We start from the raw sequence: 22,647 nt of genomic DNA, 5'->3' as shown, positions 1-22,647 counted from the left end.
CTAGCTGCCTAGAGCTAATAGTCTACAAAAGCACAAAAGTTTTTGTATTTTACACAAAAACTACTAGCCCCACAGTGGCTAGGACCATTATACAGATCAGACCTTCTCGAGTGTTAACTCTTGTTTTGTTTGATAGGTGTTGGAGTTTGTGACTAAAACTAACTGCTGCCCGGATTGCTGCTCATAAATTAGTTGTTCACGAGCAGGATTCTAACTGCAACTGTCAGTATAATAATAAAACTGAACAACACTTCTGCGCTTAACCATTTGATTAGAGAAATTCACCACATAAAGGAATACAGCTATGAATCCCACTAACTAAATTGTGGGTTGATTGATCTACTATATTGCATGCTATGTACTAAAAGAGACGTCCACTAATATTCCAAGGGATAAAGTTTTATAATGTCATCAACACCATTAGAGTCACCGGCACCGGTGGATTCTCCGGCGGCCACTTCACAGCCTTTGCCACCATCACAACCACCAGCAGGGATGGATAATACTAGTCCACCAACAATCCCGCAAATAGCACCATTTGCTTCCCCACCATCTCCTGTGGTGGTGGTGTTGCCACCTGCAATCCCTCCTGTTTCCAATCCAACACCTCCTCCGCTGACTCCAGTCCTATCGCCACCACCAATGACAATTCCAGTTTTATCACCCCCAGTTGCCTCAACACCACCACCTGTGGAGCTAGCTCCACCACCCGAGGCTTCTACCAATCCTATAATTCCAGTACCTCCTCCAACATTGCTTCCTGAGCCTCAAATACCATCAGTTACTTCTCCACCACCATTGCCAACGAGACCATCACTACCCCAACCACCACTACCTTCTCCTCCTCTGCCAACAAGTCCACCATCTCAGCAACCATCAACTTCTTGGCCACCTCCATCTCCACCAAAACCTGCTCCTCCAGCTCCAGCAACACCGACACCCATTATGCCTCCTCTGACAAGGCCTAGTTACCCACCAGCACCACCATCACTCGCATTGACGCCACCTCCACCACTACCCACATCTATGGTATCTTCACCTCCATCACTCGCATTGACGCCACCTCCACCTCCACCACCACCCAAATCTATGGTATCTTCACCACCATTACTCCCATTAGCAAAAGGAAGTCTGCCCATGAGCTCAAAACAGTTTCATATATCAACAGGGCTCGTTGTTGCATGTGCTTTTGGTGGGGTGTTTTTGCTACTTGTGCTTGGCCTTTTATTTATCTGTTGCAAAGATAAGAGAAGGAGAAACCACAGCACCCAAGAGCATTACAATACATCAAAAATCTTGGCCCCAACAGGTAAAGATTTAAAACTGGCTCACCAATACTTCGCAATTAGCCCTTTCTCTTCCTTGAAATTAATTTTCAGAATCAATAGAAATGCTAAGAATTCACGATATTCCCAATTTATTGCATGAGTCCTTTAAAGGGTATATGATCTGGTTTACTAACCAGTCCTTTTGTTTGCATTCCTAGATAACAATAAAAATGCTCACGTCCACCATTCTGAAATGAAGTGTTTTCAGTCAGGGGATTGTGTTATCACTGTGCAAACAAAGACCTTTCTGCCATCTCCTTCAACCAGCAACACACGTTCTCGTTCCATAAATTCACCATGGACTGCGAATGCATTGCCACATCAAGGTCCTCCTGATGTTGCCATCAGTTTTTCGAATGGAACTTGCACATATGATGAACTAGTGGTTGCCACTAATGGATTCTCAGATGCCAACCTTCTTGGACAAGGTGGTTTTGGCTATGTTCACAAGGGGTTCTTTCCTTGCGGGAAGGAAATTGCAGTTAAGCAGCTGAAGGAGGGAAGTAATCAGGGTGAGCGCGAGTTTCAGGCAGAAGTTGAGATCATTAGTCGGGTGCATCATAAACATCTTGTTTCATTGGTAGGATATTGCATTAATGGTTCTGCTAGACTGCTTGTTTATGAGTTTGTTTCAAACAACACTTTGGAGTTTCACTTGCACGGTAAGATTTCGATCTAATCAACACTTTATTACAAAAATGGATCTGATATGCGAGTTATTTCATTGTTAGATGTTCATTGTAAGAATTGCACATTGCAGGAACTGGGCAGCCTGTTCTAGAGTGGGAAACCAGATTGAAAATTGCTATAGGGTCTGCAAAAGGACTAGCATATCTGCATGAAGATTGTAAGTTTTCTTGGATGCTCTCTTCTTCTGATCTCCCCCAACCCAGCCACCCTCCCTTCGCCTCAGCATTTTTTTTTTCTATATTGAATTGCTTTATCTTCAAAGGAATAAATTTGAGTAATAGATAGTATAAAGGGAGCATTACCAGATTTTGGAGTTGTTTATGAATGCTGCCCATTCTTCCGAATGAACAGGGGGGAGTTATCTCAGAGTAAAAATATTTCGAGTTCATAAGGAATTTTTATATCTGTAAAATGCTGCCTTTTAAAAAAAATAAAAAATCAATAATTTGAACATCCTTATGCTTGTGAATACTGACATTTTCCAATGAAATATTCCTGCATGCAGGTCATCCGAAAATCATTCATCGCGATATCAAGGCATCCAATATTCTCCTTGATCATAATTTTGAGGCAAAGGTAGGACTTCTAATTCTTATTTCATCATTCTTTTGGTTCATGATATTTAGCTTTCAAGCTCACCTATGAACTATTCTAGGTTACTACTATATTATTCTAAGTACTTCATGGAACATCTCATGGGCACTTGAGTTCAAGACCACCTTTGATTAAGTGATCCCACTTGTTTCATATTTCTAGATAAATAGTTTAGACCTGGTCCTATTATAGTCATGGTTCCATAGGGTAAGAAATGAGATCCTTTCATCATCTTGTCTAATGATATTTGAGGTAAAGAATAAGAATCTTCTTGCACATACTAATAGATTAATGCTTTCATATTTTGTTCAGGTTTCTGACTTTGGACTTGCCAAAAGTTTTTCTGATGCCAGTGCTAGCAGCACTCACATTTCCACCAGAGTGGTGGGGACTTTTGGGTATGGCCATGTATTCTCTTCAGATATTTTTGTTTGTTTGGGATGAGTTTTGGCCATTTTCTTTGCATTTTCTATGTGATTTTTGTATTTAATTTCTATTGTTATCAGTTAAGCTGGCTTCCGCATGCTTTTGTCTGAGTGTTCAACTATATTGGTTCGGTTCTACACTAGTTTGTCCAAAGCCTAGAACTCCATTTGCTAGTAGGCAAACCATTCTCTTTAAAAAAAAAAATCATTTTGCTTTGAATGCACTGCTGGTTTGCAGGTCATACTAAATTGTCTCTGCTCTCTTTGAAATTTTTTAGTGTGCATTACTAAACCTTGCATTTTCTTCCTCAACCTCAACACTAATGCTTGCTATGGTTTCAGCTACATGGCTCCAGAGTATGCATTAAGTGGCAAGCTAACAGATAAATCAGACGTCTATTCCTATGGAGTTGTGCTTTTGGAGCTAATAACTGGGCATCCACCTATCAGTCCCGCAGAATCGGTAATGAATGAAAGCTTGGTTGCCTGGGTGAGTTCCCTTCTACATGGCTTTTGAATCTTCTTTTCAATTTCTGGACATGCCCGTTGGTTTATGTAAGCTTGACTCTGACATCACCTTGTGGAAACTCCCTCCCACTATACTGGTGTTCCAGGCTAGGCCTTTACTCACTCAAGCTCTGGAAGATGGCAATTTTGAAGCTCTTCTCGATCCACGACTAGGGACTCGGTATAATAACAGTGAGATGGCTAGCATGGTTGCTTGTGCTGCTGCTTGTGTGCACCCTTCATCCTGGATCCGACCACGAATGAGCCAGGTAACTTCTTTGCCTTATCCTGTTCAATATAAGAATTACCTCTGGCCAGTCACAAATGTAAGTTTGTGCATAAAATGCCCTCCTCGTGAGTCCACAACCCACATGAAATCGATCAAAAAAATTATGGTCACGGATGACTTATCATTTAACGATTGTTCTATACTTGCTATGCCAAACTTTATTGAGCTGTGATGCTTCTCGAAACGTAAAAAATGTTGTTTCATATCAAACAGATTGTTCATGCTTTGGAAGGCGGAATGTCTGCACAGGATCTCAATGCAGGAATATTCAGGCCAAGAAATAACACACTATATGGTTCTTCAATAAGTTCAAGTTCCAGTACCTACCAATACAAGGAGAACATGAAGAGTTTCAACATGGCAAGGGGCAGTACGCAGGATGGCATCAGTGGGAACACTGGAACCACCAGCGAGTATGGTCTTAACCCATCTAGCTCAAGTAGCGAGGCTAGCAGCAGATAACCAAATTATTAGAGAGAGTTTTGATGACTAATGTAACGCCCTTTTTCTTTCTTGATTCTCTACCAGTCACGCTTTTAGAGGAAAATCGTGTTAGCTTCATTGCTTTACATACAGCTTACTACTGGAATGTACATACAGATTACTGATACACATGTTCTTTACGAGTCTGGGCATGAACAATTAGAAGAATGAGGTTGTCGTTCAAGTCATGTACGGTTCGGTCACTTTCGAACGCCACCAAGTATTGTTACAGGTAAGAAGAAACCTGGAAAGCAAGATATAATTAAGTGTATCAAATACACTTTCGAGCAATGCTTCATTAGGTACTTGTGACTTTTCTTCAAAAGTTCGGTCTCCAGAAACATGTTGGGATTAGAAATGAGAATCCATTCCATCAAACACTAGAATCGGTTGGTCCTGTTTTTCACAAGTTACAAATGTTAATTTACAGAAGACCCCAGAAGTAGGGAAGACTCCAGCAATGCAAATAGAATCCCATCAGCATCTGTTTCTAAAGATTTCATACCTCGTAAAATCACCAAACCACTAACCAAAAAAGTGCCAATGATGTCTTTGATTTTAAGAAATAAAAAAGACAGGGTTGGGAAAACAATCAATATAAGCTTCCTTGTATTCGAAGCAAAAACTGCACAGCAAAAGAGTAATCCTATGACTTGTCTGAATGGCTCGCATGAAAATTTGAAGTTGCCGATTAAGCCTTATTTACTTTTTTTGAAACCCTTTTCTCTTACCTGTACACCCACTATGATTACTATGCCTCGGAATGAAACATTAAGAACTTGAAGACAAGAAATCATCCACCTAGATCTTTTTGCTCCTTGGAAGGGAGAAGAGATATCAACCATTGCTTCCAAGGAGCATCCTCTTGCTACTCAAGCCATGACAGAAAACAACTATCCAACAAGCAGAAGAAGTTGACATACAAGAGTTGATACCTCACAGGTACAAATCGGAAATTCGCAACTCGAACAATTGGCCGTATACCTCCTTCCAAAACAAAAGCTGGTATCAAGTCCCTCTTCAAATCTTTCCTGATTTGGGGAACGCTCTTTCCAGTGGCAAAACCCATGTAACTGAAAAATACAAGCAGATCCAGTGGTCCAAAGAGGAACCCATCAATTGCTACTTTAGCACCAACAAACCGCAAGGAATTTGGACGCATTAGAAGTCGTGATCTAATAAATCGGCAACCCTTCATACCTGCAACAGTTTAACAAGAAGCACATGACATATGACTTACACACCTCTGCGGAAGAGTACTATATGCAGTCCCATCAATTAAAAATCTTTTGACAGTAGCAGTGAAGTGCTAACTCCAGGATCCACGATTTTCAAGATAAAATTTTCTGAAAATAACTTCCATTCAAATTTGAAATGACTTGTATACATGAAAATGAGAGAAAACACTTACTAGAAGTGGCCAAAAGGACAAAAACTTGAGACATGCCCATTTCCAAAACAAGGCAAAATATCCAAAAACAGATGGAAAAAAAAACACCATCAAATAAAAAAAAAGGATTTTCTTGAATGACAGGTTATTATGCTAATAAATACCTTGATTTGATGATATTTCTTGGCTGTATGGTGAGCGATGGATTTTGCAGCTATATCACCAAATCCCCAAATAAACCCTGAGCTAATCACTTGTTTCTTAACTGGATGCACAGCCAAGCAATTTTGGTACCATTTCCACAACTCCAACATTTCTCTCTAATTATATTTTTTTAGTTTAACGTGGATGTCCGGGTTAGTTTGCACGCATCTCAACTGATTCCACGAACCCTGAAGTTAACGACCATGTAAGTCTTTAGTAGTTATCATATGAGCAACCACATGGCTCGAACCTGAAATCACACAGAGAAAGCAAATCTTATAATTCCAAGTTCTTACCATTGACCACCAACTAAATGGTATTTCTCCCTAATTTTTAGTTATAAAGTTGGAAGCTTTTCTCATTCTCTTGTTTTTCTTTCCCATGGTTTCCGGGGAAATGAGATGAGGTTGGCTATTTTCCGGGAAAGGAAGATAATGACCTTGTTCTTGCATTATGTGATTGTGCTATTGTTCTAGTCGACTGCCTTTGCTTAGGAGTTAGGGAACGTTAACGCTGTCACTGTCAAGAACGTTAAATAAAATTTTCTTTTATTTTCCTTTCTTTGCTCTCGTATTCTTAGTATTGTTCTTCTTAGTTCTTAGTCTTTTTTTCCACTTGCCAAAATTTTCTGTTTCAAGCGCACGTCCAAACTCCTCGAAATACCCCCATTTCCAGTTCTTCTCGAAAGCAATCCTAATCAATTTGGCAAGTAATTCACTTAACAACCCTGGGGTCCACTGGTGGGGCTGCTCATCCACCAGGAGTTCCCGGCAAAAGGCGACCCAGCTTCTCCTGAGAAGGAAACTTGGCGGATCCACTGGTGGGGCTGCTCATCCACCAGGACTTGGTGAAATCTCCCTCCCAGGATAAAGCAATGCCCAAAAACCCAAACCAGGTACATTTTCTAGTTTCTTCTCTTTCAACATCTTATGAGCCGAGAATAAACACATGGATATTGCTGTGAGGAGCTGCTACCGTGGGTTTTGAAGGGAGGCTATCGGTGGTGGTGACAGTTGAAATGAAGGAGGCTGGTTTGGGAGGTTGTGCTTTGCACCGAGAGGGAGATGAGAGATATGAGTGGGAGTTGGTACGCTATTTTTTGGTAATGGGTCTGCTGCCTGGGCAGCCTGCTTCTAGCCGAGATGGACACTGGAGGAGAGAGGGTTGCTTGTATTTGTTTTCAACAGAGGAGGGATGAGGGTGACATTGGTTTAGAAAATCAAAAAGCCAATGTAGCTTCGAGTCTACAGTTTCCAGTGATACGCAAATGGGTTCGGTTTCCAGTGCAAGTAGGTGTTGCCTGCACGGGAGAATTTGATAAAGAGAATTTTTGCTAGAACCTCCAACAAAAATCAAACAGGAACAGCCACTATCAAGAACCGATCATGCTATTTGAAGTTCAGCCTGAGAAATCGACCATCTTGCTTGTTGCTGAAGCATGGCATGCTACTGGAATGGCACAAGAGGCAAGTAGAATTCTTGTTACGATAAACAGAAAGGAAATGACCAGTCAAAAAGAGACAGTGGAAAAACAAATACCAGTAGGAAACCTAGAGAAACCGCACCGAAATCAAACAGCAGGTGTCCTGTATTCCAATATCTTGCAGATACCAAGTACAGTTACAAGTGACCATAAAGGGTCTCCTGCAACTCTTAGAAAAGGCAGGATGGTGTTGAGAGAGGATGGTTTTCCAGTGGAGTGCTCATGGCTTGCCACAAGAAACATGTCTCTTTCTCATAGTTGTAAATTTGGGTCAAGGTTACCAGTTATTTGCCTCAAGCACAGCCTGGTCTGTATGGCCAGCTTGCAGTCCTGTACAGCGGTGTTCTTGAACTGGAGGAAAGCCAAATACTGTTTTTGTTTATCATGGCCGTCCTTTCTTCATGATGATTTTCATTAAATCATCAAATAACAATTATTAAACAGGAAAAGGGAAAGCTGCTATGTTATGTTATTTGATCAGTTTAAATTCTATACAATTCACAAATCTCCAACATATAAAGAATTAATATACAAATTACATCATGGATTCAAGAATCTTCCTCCAATCCCAGGTTATCTACAATTTAACAAAAAGAAGGTCAAAAGTTTCTGAAGATAGTAATTGAAAAACTACTTGCAGATACCTTTACAAGGCAAAAAGTCCAAAAACAGCTCCAGAAGCTCCAACATAAACTGCATTTCTGGGAAAAACTAACCATGAAACAAGATTTCCTCCAACACCTGTAAGAATACAAGAGAGACACAATGCAAAGTTTCCTTCCTCTTCTTCAACAAGCTTCCCTGTTCATAGAAAATTGTGAGGCTGTGTATGCAAACATTTGGACTATTTTCTATCATCACAATTACAGCCATCAAGTCTCAACTAGTCAATGAATCCAGGCCAAACCCAACCACAACCCAGAAGATTTCGTTTACTGTCAAACTTTTAGACAAGTTAAGCTACTAGCTAGCAATAGTATCCCTTTTGGTAGTTACTACACAAGTTACGAGATTTTGAGGGAGTTTAGCATTGGTTTTGCCAAAAAATAAATTTAATTATTTTTATTTAAAATTAATCTATATATATATTTTTGAATCGTTCTGACTTAATTACGTGATAAATAATTTTTTAAAAATTAAAAAAAATATTATTTTAATATATTTTTTTATAAAAATATTTTAAAAAATAATTATTATTATAATATTAATCGTGCTTGTAATGCTGCGAACTACAGAGATATATATTTTTTTATTGAATGAAAAACTAACAGGGACTTCATTGAAAAAAAGAAACAATTTCTGAAAAGATTTGAGGTATCTCAGGGCCTTCAATTGCTAAATTAATAGTTTCATGACTCTCAACATGCCTTTATTCCTAAGAGAAAAAAAGATGATTCATATTAGAAAATGGATGTGATTTAAAATACAAATATGGACTGGATTGTATTAGCAGTAAATTTTCTGTTTCTTATTTTTCAAAACGCCAGCGTTTTAGAAGTGCCCATCCCAACCGTTCATTCCCATCTATTTTTCTTTTCATTCCTTGAGAGAGAGACGCACCTGCTTCCACGAATCCCTTTCTTCAATCTCCGTCGTTTTGGGCAATTTTTCACCAAAAAAAGGACCGCAAGGAGAAGGAAAAACACAGAGGAAGGTCGATGGTGATGATGATGGCGGCGGCAGTGAGACGAGGTTCAGAAGCCTTTTTTATTGGGTCCCAGATTCAGCAATGCCAAATGAAAATAATGGGTATGATTCTTCTTCTATCTCCAACCACTCCATCACTGTTGTCTAGCAACCACTCCAACTCCATTTCTTCTTCTACCTGTACAAGTAGCAGCAGCAGTAGCCGTAACCGTAGAGATAAACGCAAACACGATGATGCTTGCTCTTTTAGAAACATTGATGATGCCCTTGCTTCTTTCAATCACATGCTTCATAGGAAACCCCTGCCTTGTATTATCCAATTCACTAAATTATTGTCTGCAATTGTCAAAATGGGACAGTATTACGATACTGTGATTTCTCTTACCAAACAAATGGAATTAGCTGGGCTCTCTCCTAATATTTATACCCTTTCTATCTTGATCAATTGCTTCTCCCACTTGCAACGTGTTGATCTTGCCTTCTCTGTCTTAGCCAAAATCATTAAACTTGGTCTTCAACCCACTATCGTCACATTTACCACCTTAATCAATTGGCTCTGTAAAGTGGGTAAATTTGCCCAAGCCATGGAATTATTTGATGACATGGTGGCAAGAGGGTGTCGACCTGATGTCTACACTTATACTACGATTATCAATGGCTTATGTAAGATCGGGGAAACTGCCGCGGCTGCTGGATTGCTTAAGAAAATGGAAGAGGCAGGCTGCCAGCCGAATGTGGTGACATACAGTACAATCATTGACAGTCATCGCAAAGATAGGCGGGTGAATGAGGCTTTAGATATCTTCTCTTATATGAAGGTTAAAGGCATTTCCCCTGATATTTTCACTTACAACTCTTTGATCCAGGGCTTATGCAATTTCAGCCAATGGAAGGAGGCTTCGGCATTGCTAAATGAAATGAGGAGTTTGAATATCATGCCGGATATTGTCACCTTCAACGTGCTAGTTGATACAATTTGCAAAGAAGGCAAGGTTTCAGAGGCTCAAGGTGTGTTAAAAACAATGACTGAAATGGGTGTGGAGCCTGATGTTGTTACGTACAGTTCATTGATGTATGGATATTCCTTGCGGTCGGAAGTTGTTGAAGCTAGAAAGTTGTTTGATGCCATGATAACCAAGGGTTGTAAACCTGATGTGTTTAGTTATAACATCTTAATTAATGGATATTGTAAGGTGAAAAGGATAGATGAGGCCAAGCAGCTTTTTAATGAAATGATTCATCAAGGCTTAACTCCAAACAATGTTAGTTACAACACTCTTATTCATGGCTTGTGCCAGTTAGGCAGTCTTAGGGAAGCACGCAATCTTTTCAAGAATATGCACACTAATGGCAACCTCCCAAATCTATTTACTTACTCAATATTGCTTGATGGTTTTTGCAAACAAGGTTATTTTGGTAAGGCATTCAGACTGTTTCGAGCAATGCAAAGTACTTACTCGAAGCCTAATCTGGTGATGTATAACATCCTGATTGATGCCATGTGCAAATCCGGGAACCTTAGAGATGCAAGGAAACTGTTTTCAGAACTCTTTGTCAAAGGGTTGCAGCCTAATGCTCAGATATACACTACAATAATAAATGGACTTTGTAAAGAAGGATTGTTAGATGAAGCATTGGAAGCTTTCCGAAATATGGAAGAGGATGGCTGCCCTCCAGATGAAATTTCTTATAACGTTATTATTCGAGGTTTTCTCCATCACAAGGATGAATCAAGGGCAGTGCAACTTATTGGAGAAATGAGAGACAAAGGTTTCATTGCAGATGTGGGGACCACAGCTTGGTAGAAGATCTGTTTTCTAATGAAGACAATCTTGTTCTGAAGAAGTATCGAGGCTTATGTGAAGTTCGTCAAGGTTAAAAGGTGATGTAAATTTTTATTTCTCTATGCTGCAAATTCATGTGGAAAATAGTAAGTAATTTTTCCTCAACGTGTAAGTTAGTTTTTAGTTCAATCATGTCAGCATTTGAACAATGACATTAGTTACTTGCTACCACATAATTGGAATTGATAAACTAAATGTTCATCTTGATGAATGGTTGTGGTCGTACATTGAATCAGATTTCTATATAATATTTTCAGTAGCCAGCAAAATGTTGTTGTTATGCAATCCGCCTGCAAGATGTTTACTAAAAAGATCATTGCCTTTCGATCTTTTGTGTTGCTGAGCTTCACTGATATTTTGAGTCTGTGAAGATCTATATTGTCCTCTTGAGCTTCTTTTTTTTCTTGAGTCTGTTTGTGTGTGAATGATCAATTATGGGAATTTTCAGATACTTAGGAAAGGAGATTCTAGTAGATCTAGGTAGCTGATTTTTTATTTAAGGAATTTTTTATGAATTATTCATAGAGCTAGATGTACAAACTTGTGCTGCGGAAAGTATTTTATGATAGCATGCAGTTCAGGGAACTGTTATGCTCATATCTACTTTACAAGAAAGCTTTTGAGCTGGGATATGAGAGGTCTACGTTGTTATGCTTTAGTTTGTAAGAAAAGTCTGAAAAAAATGTAGTGCATAATTCATCTTCTTCTATGCTGATTTATACAGCAAGGTTTGATGGAATTGATCAGAAATCATTGACATATTTGAATTTGAATGTTAAAGTATGGTCTTCCTTGTATGTCAATTATTGGTGCTTTTGGAGGTTCTTGTAAGTAGCGTTTGGTGAAGAGACAAAGATAGTGGAGATAGAGGGGACATGTCCCATGTACCTATTGATTTGAAAGGACATGAAATTACTCCAAAACTATCCCAAAGATGGATTTATTTTATATCTCTGTCCTTCCAACCAAACACTTACCTATCCTTTTTGTATTTGTCCTGTGACACTAAATGGTTTGGTTGATGTGCTTGTTGCTGTTATATTGTCATGGTTCCAAATATTCCAAGCTGGTTTCGATGAAAATCATAGTCCTTGAACGTGGAAGTGAACGGCCCAACCTATTGAACATGGAGTGAACAGCCCAACTTATGAAACAAGTGTGACCCCATAGTCAGTGAAAAGAACCATGCTTTGAAAGTGGCAGTTCAGTGAAAGGCTAATTGTTGGATCAGTTGAATGCTTTATTTATAGAACTGGAATTTGCTGCTGATACTTGCATTGTATCTAGATCGTGAAAAGAAACTTCTTTAAAACAAGTAGTCCCTTAGGTTGTCGCTTAGGATCCATGTGTCATACTTACTGTTTTTGAAACTTCTTGAAGAAATGTTCTTTACAGTATTTGAAATTTGCGAATATTGGTGGGTACTAGACACCCTGTGGAGGCTCAATTTTTCTCAACAATTTGGAAAGCAAGTATAGTGCTTATTGGATACTGCCTGGGCTAATTTATCTACATTACACAAAAAAACTAAATGGGCTCATGGTTTCACTATACACCCAGAGACAGAATCACTGTGGATTCAAATAGTGGCTGGCTTCCTCAATTTTTCTTCTCATTCATGGGTGTCTTCTTCTTGAAGCGGAGCCTGCTTGCAATTTGTGCTTTTCGAGGACTGGGTTTTTTGGGGATTGTGTGCAGCTCCTCGATTCCTGCGGCTGCTTAATTTTCTTTGATTTGACGTGGGACTGGGGGTTCTACGCTGCCCTGTGATAGTTAGCTTGTTCTGTGTTTTGTCCCTTTTTTCAGCACAGTAGGGTCTTGCCATTGGGACAAAGAAGAAAAGGGAGGAAAAAAACCATTGCAAGCATGCTCCCAAGTCACCCAAAGAAGAGAAGTGAATCGAGGGGAAAAAACTCATTATACTGTGTGAATCCACAGCAACAACAAGTCTATGTATATAGTTTGGTTAAGAGAAGAGTAGAGAGGGTGGTTGGATTCAGGAATGCCTCAACAACCAGGGAGAGCCGTTAATCAGAAGGGGCCAATGGTTTAGGGTTTGTGATTTGTTTTAAAATTGGGAATTGGGGTTTCCTTGATTTGGAACAACACAGCAAGCAGTGGTAGCCATCACAGATTTTCTTGATCAGGCCATTAATGATTTGGAGACAGAGAATTTCTTGACAGTGGATTTCATCCCCTGACTTTTGGAACACACACCTCCGTGCCGTTTCTTTTCAGTGTTTATACAGGTGCTCTGTTTTCTTTGGTTTCTTTTTTATTAGCTAGAACCACCCCTAGCAAAATCTGCAATTTTAGTGCCATCGAATTAGCTAACCAATATGAAAAATTTTGAAAACAATTATCATGGTGAAAGTTATGGAAAGGAATCCTTCACGCATGTACTCTTCAGGAAAAAAGTTTCTTAGTGGATCATGAAAAGAAAGTTGTATAGGTAGTGTGACAAGCTATGGATTAGGAGGGGTGTCGTACATTGGTTATAACTCATCCAACAATAGTGAATTTTAAATTTGATACCATCTGGTTCCGGTGCTTTGTGTATCTCATTGAAGTAAAATTTAAACAAAATTATAAGGTATGTAGAATAAAATAATCAGTAGAAACATAGGATGAGAGTTATTAAAGTTGAGTGGTGACAGATTAAATCAATAGTGGCAATGTGGCAAATAAAAAAGACAGAAAACTAGCATTAGCAGCAAGAGAACATGACAAACTGGACTATAGTGAAGAAAAAAACAGGAAGTAAATCTGTTACAACTTTTAGAAAATAGTTTCAAACTATTGGCATTTAGTTAATTTCTCCCACCTATTATCTCTGCAGCGTAACAGTATCAAACAAATGACACCACTATCCATCTAAACAAGCTCCTTCTCTATTCCTACTTTCAAATACCTATGGATTTTTCTATCGGGTTCTAATTCAGTTGAGTAATGTTGCATTCATGCAAGTATTCTTACTCCATATCCTTGCATGTCAATTTCTGTTCATATTTATATTCAAACTCTTCTTCAGTTTATAAAATTTTAATTGAAAAATTGGTTAGGTTGACATCATCAAACAAACTTTTCATCTGCATTTTTTGTTGATAAAAAATATAAATCCCATGAAAATATATGGGAGTCAACTTTGATTGGTACTAAATTATGTGTCCTTATGCTTACCCTCACAACCATAAATTATCAGGTGTCTTTGCATGTTGTCATTTGTTGTGTATTCTCCTTGGGGTTTTAGATGCCCTTTTGTGGGGGCCCGGTTCTTTTTCTGTTGATGAACAAGGTGATTTTTTTACCTCTAGCAGTTTCTCCGTCATATTGAGTCAGTTCTATTTTGTTTTTTTTCCCCTTGTATATTTGTTCTTTGTGTTGTCCTCCCCCCCCCCAATTTCTCTTTGCTCTTGCTTTCTCTTTGCTGCTTATACATGTTCCTCACTTTCCCTCCAACATTGTTCGCTGCTTTTCTTTAACTTTTCTCTATACAGGTTAATATTTGTAATCTCCTTGATGTTTTTGAAGTTCTTTTGTTCGGGCCTGGTGTGTTTTTAGATTCGGAACGAGGTAATTTGTTAAACACGCAGCTTTCTAGGCATATATTACAAGCTTCCAAATCCCACACTTTTCTACTTAAAATGCAGCTCGAGTTGGTTTATCAAATCATTTTATGACCTGTCCATTCAATAGTTGTGATTTATGATTTTTTTGTTAGTGAAATGAAGGGAAAGATTTCTGAATTCGTGGCCATGTACCAAAATTTGGATAGTTTTTGTTCCACTTGCAATACTTATCTAAATGAGTTAAGTAAAAGTACACTAGGGTTGCTTGGTTGGGTCATCTTGCTACTCATAGGGAATAAAATGCAAACAACCAATCATTTTTGTAATTCTTTTACGATTTCCACCAAAATGGCAAGACAGTCCACGAATGCTAAACATTGATGTGAAAATAAGATTGCTTTATATTTTAAGAATGGTCAAGTCATCTTTTTTACTTGCACCATTCTTTTTGTTTTCTTTCCAAAAAAGATTGTTAGCATGTTCAAGTAAATTGGAACAACACTATTTCTGTGATCTGTCCATAAATTTACGAGGATGATGGAGTCATATCGAATTCCTAGAAGAAGCATGCACAGCATGGATATGAAAATTTCAGTTTGTTACATTGGATGTGCTAAATTAACCATCTTTATCTGCATACTTTCTTAATCCCTCCTGGCTTTTTATGTTATGCAGGCTTTTTAGGTTTTGTTAGAAAATCTCAGCTATTTGACCTTAATTCCTATGCGATAGTTCTTCTAATAAATGTTCTTTTGATTGCTGATCCTTCTTTTCTTAATGATTTGTTGAAGAATTTGATGCCATGGAATATATTCCTTACATTTTTCTCTCTCTTCTAAATGGCTTCAATACAGGTAAGATAGGGAAGAAGACAATGCAACGTTCAATGCTGATAGCTCATCGGGGGATGATGCCTCATTCCAGACCAAGGAGGTGGCAGTGTTGGCCAGCTGGTTTGCTTAAAATGCCTAAATAGCTTTTCTTTTTCCTTTCCTTTTTTCCCTCTCTTGTGTGGATTGTTTTCCCTTTTTCTTCTGCATCTCTTTTTTTTTCCTATCAATCATTGACTATTTTTCCTTAGCCCGTAGTGGAGTGTAGGCATTAGACTAGTATATACTATGCTATCATGGAAAAAAAATTTGGGTTGTCCACTTGCTTTGACAAGATGAAATATGAAAGAAATTTGTGTTTCTAGTGCAGTGGGTATTAGATACCACGTGGTCTTTTTGCTTAGCCATTCTCTTTTTGGCTTGTTGCAATTAACTTATTTTATCCTTAATGATCCCATTTATCAAAAAAGAAAAAAAAGCTAACTAAATATATATTATAGCCTATAGTGTAATTCTAATAGAAAAAGTGAAACCTTTGATATTGAAAATTGGCTTACCTAAAAGATGATAATGATCCGCTGTTTCTAGCCATGCCGTGATGAAAATTATGAGTAACGATTCCTTTGATAGTTCATGTTGTTGTAATGTATAATGTGATGCAAGCTTTGTATTTGGTTCTGGATGATTCTTTCATGTCTTGTATTCCAATATCTTGCAGATACCAAGAACAGTTACAAGTGACAATAAAGGGTCTCCTGCAACTCTTAGAAAAGGCAGGATGGTGTTGAGAGATGATGATTTTCCAATGGATAGCTCATGGCAAGCCACAAGAAGCATGTGTCTTTCTCGTAGCTGTAATTTAGGGTAAGGTTGCCAATTATATGCCGCAGGCAGTCTCAGTCACAGCCTTGGTATCTATGGTCAGCTCGCACAGCCGTGTACAGCGTTGTTCTTGAACTGAAAGAAAGCCAAGTACTGTTTTCTTCATGATGCTTTTCACGATAACGATCCTGAGGATGTATCAGACAAGACATTGGAAAATAACAGCAGTTTAAGCTCAGTCAAAGAGGAGACCCGTTCTCGAACCCAGAACATTTTTTTGTTTATTATGGCCATCTTTTCTTCATGATGATTTTCATTGAATCATTAAATAACAATTATTAAACAAGGAAAGGAAAATCTGCTATGCAATTTGATCAGTTTAATAAAATTAGTATAAGAATTAAGATACAAATCACGCCATGGATTCCTTGCATGTACACACACTTGTTGGATATACAAAGCATGAATTCTTCAATCGAGTTTTGCCTGATTTTCTCTGCGAAGTTGATCCCTCGAGATCTGGAGGAGAAGGAATTCTGCTGACAAACCATACCAAAACCACACCAATAAGGGCACCAGAGAGATGTGCAATATGATTGACACTCTGCCTCCACTTAATGGGCCTGTCATAGCTGCGGAAGCTCGAGCTGCTTCCAGAGAGATGTGCAAGATGCTTGATACCTTTACAAGGACACTAATGGCAAATAGTCCATACGCGGTACCAGAAGCTCAACAGAAACTGCATTTCTGGGCAAAGCTAACCGTGAAAATTTTCCTTCCTCATCATCAACAAGCTTCCCTGTTCATAGAAAAATGTTCAGGCAGAATCCTGGTTAACAGACGCACTCTAAGCAAGTAGAGTGAGGAAACTCTCGCCGAAAATGTACACGAAAAAAGATTGCTCGGAAGATGTTCCCTGAAAAATAAAAGCCAATATTGAAAATGGACGCAATTTAAAATTTGAAAGCAAATGTGGACTGGATTGTATTAGCTGTAAATTTTGTGTTTTCTCTTCTTCAAAACGCCAGCGTTTTAGAAGTGCCCATTCCAACCGTTCATTCCCACCCAATTTTCTTCCCGAAATTTCTTCTTTCTCCTGCTTTCCCAAATCCCTTTCTTCAACCTCTGTCGTTTTGATAAAGTTTTCACCAAAAAAAAGCAGACCACGAGGAGAAGAAAAAACACGGAGGAAGGTCGATGATGGCGGCGGCGGCTGCGGCAGTGAGGCTAGGAGGTTCAGAAACCTTTTTTATTGGCTCCCAAACTCAGCGATGTCAAATGAAAATGATGGGTATGCTTCTTCTTCTATCTCCAACCACTTCATCACTGCTGTCTAGCAACCACTCCAGCTCCATTTCTTCTTCTAGCAGTAGCAGTAGAGATAAACACAAACATGATGATGCTTCTTCTTTTAGAAACATTGATGATGCCCTTGCTTCTTTCAATCACATGCTTCATAGGGAACCCCTGCCCTGTATCATCCAATTCACTAAATTATTGTCTGCAATTGTCAAAATGGGACAGTATTACGGTGCTGTGATTTCTCTTTCCAAACAAATGGAATTAGCTGGGCTTTCTCCTGATATTTATACTCTTTCTATCTTGATTGATTGCTTCTCCCACTTGCAACGTGTCGATCTTGCCTTCTCTGTCTTCTCCAAAATGATTAAACTCGGTCTTCAACCCGATGCTGTCACATTAAACACCTTAATCAATGGGCTCTGTAAAGTTGGTAAATTTGCCCAAGCCGTGGAATTCTTTGATGATTTTGAGGCAAGCGGGTGTCAACCTACTGTCTACACTTATACTACGATTATCAATGGCTTATGTAAGATCGGGGAAACTACTGCGGCTGCTGGATTGTTTAAGAAAATGGAAGAGGCAGGCTGCCAGCCGAATGTGGTGACATACAATATACTCATTGACAGTCTTTGCAAAGATAAGCTGGTGAATGAGGCTTTAGATATTTTCTCTTATATGAAGGCTAAACGCATTTCCCCTGATATTTTCACTTACAACTCTTTAATCCAGGGCTTATGCAATTTCAGGCGATGGAAGGAGGCTTCGGCATTGCTAAATGAAATGACGAGTTTGAATATCATGCCAAATATTTTCACCTTCAACGTGCTAGTTGATGCAATTTGTAAAGAAGGCAAGGTTTCAGAGGCTCAAGGAGTGTTTAAAACAATGACTGAAATGGGTGTGGAGCCTGATGTTGTTACTTATAGTTCTTTGATGTATGGATATTCCTTGCGGATGGAAATTGTTGAAGCTAGAAAGTTGTTTGATGCCATGATAACCAAGGGTTGTAAACCTGATGCTTTTAGTTATAACATCCTAATTAAAGGATACTGCAAGGCCAAAAGGATAGATGAGGCCAAGCAGCTTTTTAATGAAATGATTCATCAAGGCTTAACTCCGGACAATGTTAACTACAACACTCTTATTCATGGCTTGTGCCAGTTAGGCAGACTTAGGGAAGCACAAGATCTTTTCAAGAATATGCACTCTAATGGCAATCTCCCAGATTTATTTACCTACTCGATGTTGCTTGATGGCTTTTGCAAAGAAGGGTATCTTGGTAAGGCATTCAGACTGTTTCGAGTAATGCAAAGTACTTACTTGAAGCCTGATATAGCAATGTATAACATCCTGATTGATGCCATGTGCAAATTTGGGAATCTTAAAGATGCAAGGAAACTGTTTTCAGAACTCTTTGTCCAAGGATTGCTGCCTAATGTTCAGATATACACTACAATAATAAATAATCTTTGTAAAGAAGGGTTGTTAGATGAAGCATTGGAAGCTTTCCGAAATATGGAAGGGGATGGCTGCCCTCCGGATGAATTTTCTTATAATGTTATTATTCGAGGATTTCTCCAGCACAAGGATGAATCAAGGGCAGCACAACTTATTGGAGAAATGAGAGACAGAGGTTTTGTTGCAGAAGCGGGGACCACAACTTGGTAGAAGATCTGTTTTCTAATGAAGACAATCTTGTTCTGAAGGAGTATCCAGGATTATGTGAAGTTCGTCATGGTGAAAAGGTGATGTAAATTTTTATTTCTCCATGCTGACAAATATTAAGTAATTTTTCGTCAACATGTAAGTTAATTTTTAGTTCAACCTTGTCAATATCTTAACAATGAAACTAGTTACTTGCCACCAAATCATTGCAATTGCTAAACTAATAGTTTGTGTCTGTGTGCCTGTTTGGGATTGCGGCCCAAACAGAGGTTGGTTAAAATTCTTTTTTTAAAAAAAAAAATTATTTTTTTATGTTTTTGAATTGTTTGATGTGCTAATGTCAAAAATAAATTTTAAAAAATAAAAAAATATATTATTTTGATGTATTTCTGAGCGAAAAGTATTTTGAAAAACAACTGTTATCACACTCTCAAGCACCCCCGTCTTGATGAGTGGTTGTGGTCAGATTTCTATATTATGTTTTCAGTAGCCAGCAAATTGTTGCTGTTGTTCCAACACTATGTTTACTAAAAAGATCATTGCCTTTCAATCTTTTGTGCTGCTGAGCTTCACTGATTGTTTGAGTCTGTGAAGATCTATATTGTCCTCTTGGGCATTTTTTTTTTCTTGAGTCTCTCTGTGTGTGTGAATGATCAATTATGGGAATTTTCACATGCTTAGGAAAGGAAATTCCAGTAGATCTAAGTAGCTAATTTTTTTTAATCATAGAGTTGGATGTACGAACTTGTGTGGAAAGTACTTAAGGATAGCATGCAGTTCAGGGAACTGTTATGCTCATATCTACATTACAAGAATGATTTTGGGCTGGGAATTGAGAGGTCTATGTTGTTGTGCTGTAGTTTGTAAGAAAAGTCTGATTTTTTGAGTGAGGATGGTAAATGTTTAATTTTTTGGATGGTTTCTCTAATTTCATAATATATTAGGGAGATTATTATAATTTATAAAAAAAAAATGAAATATTTTTAAGTTAACACCCAAAAATCCAAAAAGAATCTAAAAAAATTAGGGTAGTTTACTCAGCAAAACCTCAAATAAAAGCAAAAAGAAAAAGGGTGTGCAAAGAATGAGAAAAGAGGTTCACGAGAAATCAGACATTTTATAGGGCTGTAGAAACTTATTGATTGAGATGGCTGGGGGGATGTATGTTTCATGTCTCATTCATTGAAGAGGAAAAAATAACAGAAGGTGAGTTCGATAGTGAGTGAAAACTCTCTCGGATTTCAACTACAGACCTTTTTATCTGGGCTTTTTGCAAGGATGAATTCAATAAGAAACTTGAAATGGCTTTATAGAAGTCTATTTGAACAAAATTAGAATGATATTTTTGTTATTGTAAAGAATAGTGCCTCGACTAATATCATACAGAACTCTCCTGGCTGCGTTGACCATGCAGAAGTGCTTCGACTCATGCAGACTGTTATCAGCGGCAGGTGCAATGCTGGCAGAATATGCAATTAGAATTTTTGACGAGATATGTGAACATGGAATCACTCCTAATTTGAAGACTTCGGAGACCCTGATTTGGGATTTGCTGAAGCCAAGCAGCCATGGAAGGCAGAAGAAATTCTCCAGGTTAGGACAGAATTTGAGGTTCAGCCTGAGAAAGCGACCATGTTGCTTGTTACTGAAGCATGGCGTGCTGCTGGAATGACAGAAGAGGCAAGTGGAATTCTTGGTACAATAAACAAAAAAGAAATGACCAGCCAAAAAGAGACTGGAAAATCAAATACCAGTAGGAAACCTAGAGAAACTGCATCAAAAGCAAACAGCAGGTGTCCCGTATTCCAATATCTTGCAGAACCCAAGTACAGTTACAAGTGACCATAAAGGGTCTCCTGCAACTCATAGAAAAGGCAGGATGGTGTTGAGAGATGATGATTTTTCAGTGGAGTGCTCATGGCTTGCCACAAGAAACATGTCGCTTCCTCATAGTTGTAGATTTTGGGTGAGGTTACCAATTATTTGGCGCAAGCAGTCTCAAGCACAGCCTGGTCTGTCTGGCCAGCTTGCACAGTCATGTACAGCGGTGTTCTTGAACTGAAGGAAAGCCAAATACTGTTTTCTTTTGGTGTATTTATGTCCATATCTCCCAAAAGAATTTGCCATCATACTGTTGTATATAGTTATAGGAATATATTATGCTTTGGGGCTTGCTGCCATGTATCTACTTATAATTCGTTGATAACCATGAAGCAGAAGGAAAGGCGAGCTCTTCATTGCTTTTTAACACCTCATGATGTTTACCTTTCCCTATCGCCGTTAAATTTAAGTTCTTTGGCCATTATCAATGACTTCTAAATGAGAGAAGAAAAAAGAACCAAGATTGTTCAAATGATAGCAAAACCAGACTATCATAGGACATGGCTAGACTTTTACCCAACTAGGAGCAAGGCTTCACGATATGCAGAACGATCCTGGGGATGTATCAGACAGGACATTAGAAAATAGCAGCCGTTCAAGCTCAGTCCAAGAGGAGTCCGTTGTCGAACCCAGAACATCTTTTTGTTTATCATGGCCATCTTTTCTTCATGATGTTTTACATTAAACCATTAAATAACAATTTTTAAACAAGAAGAGAAAATTTTGCCACGTTATTTGATCAGTTTAAGTTTTATATTGTGCTAAACAATTCACAAATCTCCAACATGTAAAATTAGCGTAAGGATTGAGATACAGATTACATCATGGATTCCTTTCATGTATATACACTCGTTGGATATACAAAGCATGAATTCGTCTATCGAATTTTGCCTGATTTTCCTTGCAAAGTTGATCCCTCATGATCTGGAGGAGAAGGAATTCTGCTGACAAGCCATACCAATGCCACACCAGAGAAATGTGCAATACGACGACTCCCCTCACAATCAAATACAGGGTTTTTCCACAATGATATTGTGTGCTTCAGATAAACACTATCAAGTACTTGAAGTTTAAACAACATTCAATGCTAGCTTAAACAACATGAAGATCTCACCAGCTAGCATGGCAGAATGTTGCTGTCACAAACTGGTACCAAGCGAGCGGATTACGGTACAAGTAAAGAGATTTAATGCTACGAACCTTTAGTTAAAAAAAAAAAAGACGGTGTGGCAGGGAGGGAAAGGGGAGAATCCCCGGGCTCGGTGAGTTTTGGACGGAAAAAAAAGACGAGGGAGGGACCTTGAGAAAGCGTAATGTGAAGTGATGGCGGTTAATCATTAATGTGAATGGGTAACAAGGTTTCAGAGTTGAGAGTTTTTGCTGGAAATGGAACTGAAACTGCCCCGTTGCTTGGTGTTTTGGAGGGAATTTCCATTTCTTGTTCTATACATAGTAGTTGATGGAGTGACTGAACGACATATCGTTTTATTTTGCAAGGAAGAATCCTTCAGACGACATGTCTTTTGGTTTACATTTTCGCTGAAAAACAAAAAGAAAAAATCATTCGCGGAGGAAAAGCATCAAATGCATCCTTTCAATTATTTACAATATTTATTATCCTACAATCTCTATGTATTTTTCTTCTCCTGTCCTCGGGATTATGTTGACCTAATCAAAATTGAAAGGTGTCTTGG

At 38.5% G+C, this 22,647-nt stretch overlaps 3 protein-coding genes and 2 pseudogenes across 10 annotated transcripts; 4 read left to right on the top strand and 1 right to left on the bottom strand.

The window, feature by feature from the left end:
* Window positions 1-54: 54 nt before the first annotated feature.
* On the top strand, window positions 55-4,443 carry LOC7471545 (proline-rich receptor-like protein kinase PERK1). Its single transcript, XM_002309530.3, has 8 exons — window positions 55-1,309; window positions 1,487-1,990; window positions 2,089-2,175; window positions 2,524-2,594; window positions 2,925-3,010; window positions 3,380-3,527; window positions 3,652-3,813; window positions 4,047-4,443. The coding sequence occupies exons 1-8, from the start codon at window positions 406-408 to the stop codon at window positions 4,293-4,295; spliced, it is 2,211 nt and encodes a 736-aa protein (XP_002309566.2). The 5' UTR covers window positions 55-405; the 3' UTR covers window positions 4,296-4,443.
* Window positions 4,444-4,684: 241 nt separating this feature from the next.
* On the bottom strand, window positions 4,685-6,404 carry LOC18100672 (protein sym-1). Of its 3 annotated transcripts, XM_024604624.2 has the most exons (3): window positions 5,728-5,862; window positions 5,252-5,516; window positions 4,685-4,712 (listed from the first exon to the last, which is right to left on the bottom strand). In XM_024604624.2, exons 1-3 carry the CDS (start codon window positions 5,765-5,767, stop codon window positions 4,697-4,699), a joined length of 321 nt encoding a protein of 106 aa, XP_024460392.1. In that variant the 5' UTR covers window positions 5,768-5,862; the 3' UTR covers window positions 4,685-4,696. The 3 variants fall into 3 exon arrangements, 2 of the variants coding, with proteins under 2 accessions (XP_024460392.1, XP_024460391.1); XR_002982673.2 differs by lacking the exon at window positions 5,728-5,862 and adding an exon at window positions 5,871-6,404 and having other exon boundaries at window positions 4,685-5,516; XM_024604623.2 differs by having other exon boundaries at window positions 4,685-5,516.
* Window positions 6,405-8,911: 2,507 nt separating this feature from the next.
* Window positions 8,912-16,493, top strand: LOC18100671 (pentatricopeptide repeat-containing protein At1g62930, chloroplastic). 6 transcript variants are annotated; one of them, XM_052453463.1, is made up of 5 exons: window positions 8,912-10,922; window positions 12,313-13,133; window positions 14,087-14,179; window positions 14,382-14,457; window positions 15,308-16,493. In XM_052453463.1, exon 1 carries the CDS (start codon window positions 9,052-9,054, stop codon window positions 10,843-10,845), a length of 1,794 nt encoding a protein of 597 aa, XP_052309423.1. In that variant the 5' UTR covers window positions 8,912-9,051; the 3' UTR covers window positions 10,846-10,922; window positions 12,313-13,133; window positions 14,087-14,179; window positions 14,382-14,457; window positions 15,308-16,493. The 6 variants fall into 6 exon arrangements, with proteins under 6 accessions (XP_052309423.1, XP_052309420.1, XP_052309421.1 ...); XM_052453460.1 differs by lacking the exons at window positions 12,313-13,133; window positions 14,087-14,179 and having other exon boundaries at window positions 15,308-15,406; window positions 16,002-16,493; XM_052453461.1 differs by lacking the exon at window positions 12,313-13,133.
* A 528-nt stretch (window positions 16,494-17,021) lies between these two features.
* LOC127903899 (pentatricopeptide repeat-containing protein At1g63330-like) lies at window positions 17,022-20,259 on the top strand (annotated as a pseudogene).
* A 241-nt stretch (window positions 20,260-20,500) lies between these two features.
* On the top strand, window positions 20,501-21,322 carry LOC112328042 (pentatricopeptide repeat-containing protein At5g25630-like; annotated as a pseudogene).
* The last annotated feature ends 1,325 nt before the right edge of the window (window positions 21,323-22,647 follow it).

The sequence above is a fragment of the Populus trichocarpa genome, chromosome 6 (genome assembly GCF_000002775.5).
Source record: "Populus trichocarpa isolate Nisqually-1 chromosome 6, P.trichocarpa_v4.1, whole genome shotgun sequence".
NCBI classification, from domain to species: domain Eukaryota; kingdom Viridiplantae; phylum Streptophyta; class Magnoliopsida; order Malpighiales; family Salicaceae; genus Populus; species Populus trichocarpa.
This window is presented reverse-complemented; position numbering and strand designations above follow the sequence as displayed.

Coding starts and splice junctions, on each gene's coding strand:
- LOC7471545 (XM_002309530.3), top strand. CDS start 406: ATGTCATCAACACCATTAGAGTCACCGGCACCGGTGGATTCTCCGGCG. Junction 3,011..3,379: donor AGAGTGGTGGGGACTTTTGG/GTATGGCCATGT, acceptor CTATGGTTTCAG/CTACATGGCTCCAGAGTATG. Junction 3,528..3,651: donor ATGAAAGCTTGGTTGCCTGG/GTGAGTTCCCTT, acceptor CTGGTGTTCCAG/GCTAGGCCTTTACTCACTCA.
- LOC18100672 (XM_024604623.2), bottom strand. CDS start 5,767: ATGGGCATGTCTCAAGTTTTTGTCCTTTTGGCCACTTCTA. Junction 5,517..5,727: donor TGTCCTTTTGGCCACTTCTA/GTAAGTGTTTTC, acceptor AAACTGTTGCAG/GTATGAAGGGTTGCCGATTT.
- LOC18100671 (XM_052453459.1), top strand. CDS start 9,052: ATGGTGATGATGATGGCGGCGGCAGTGAGACGAGGTTCAGAAGCCTTT.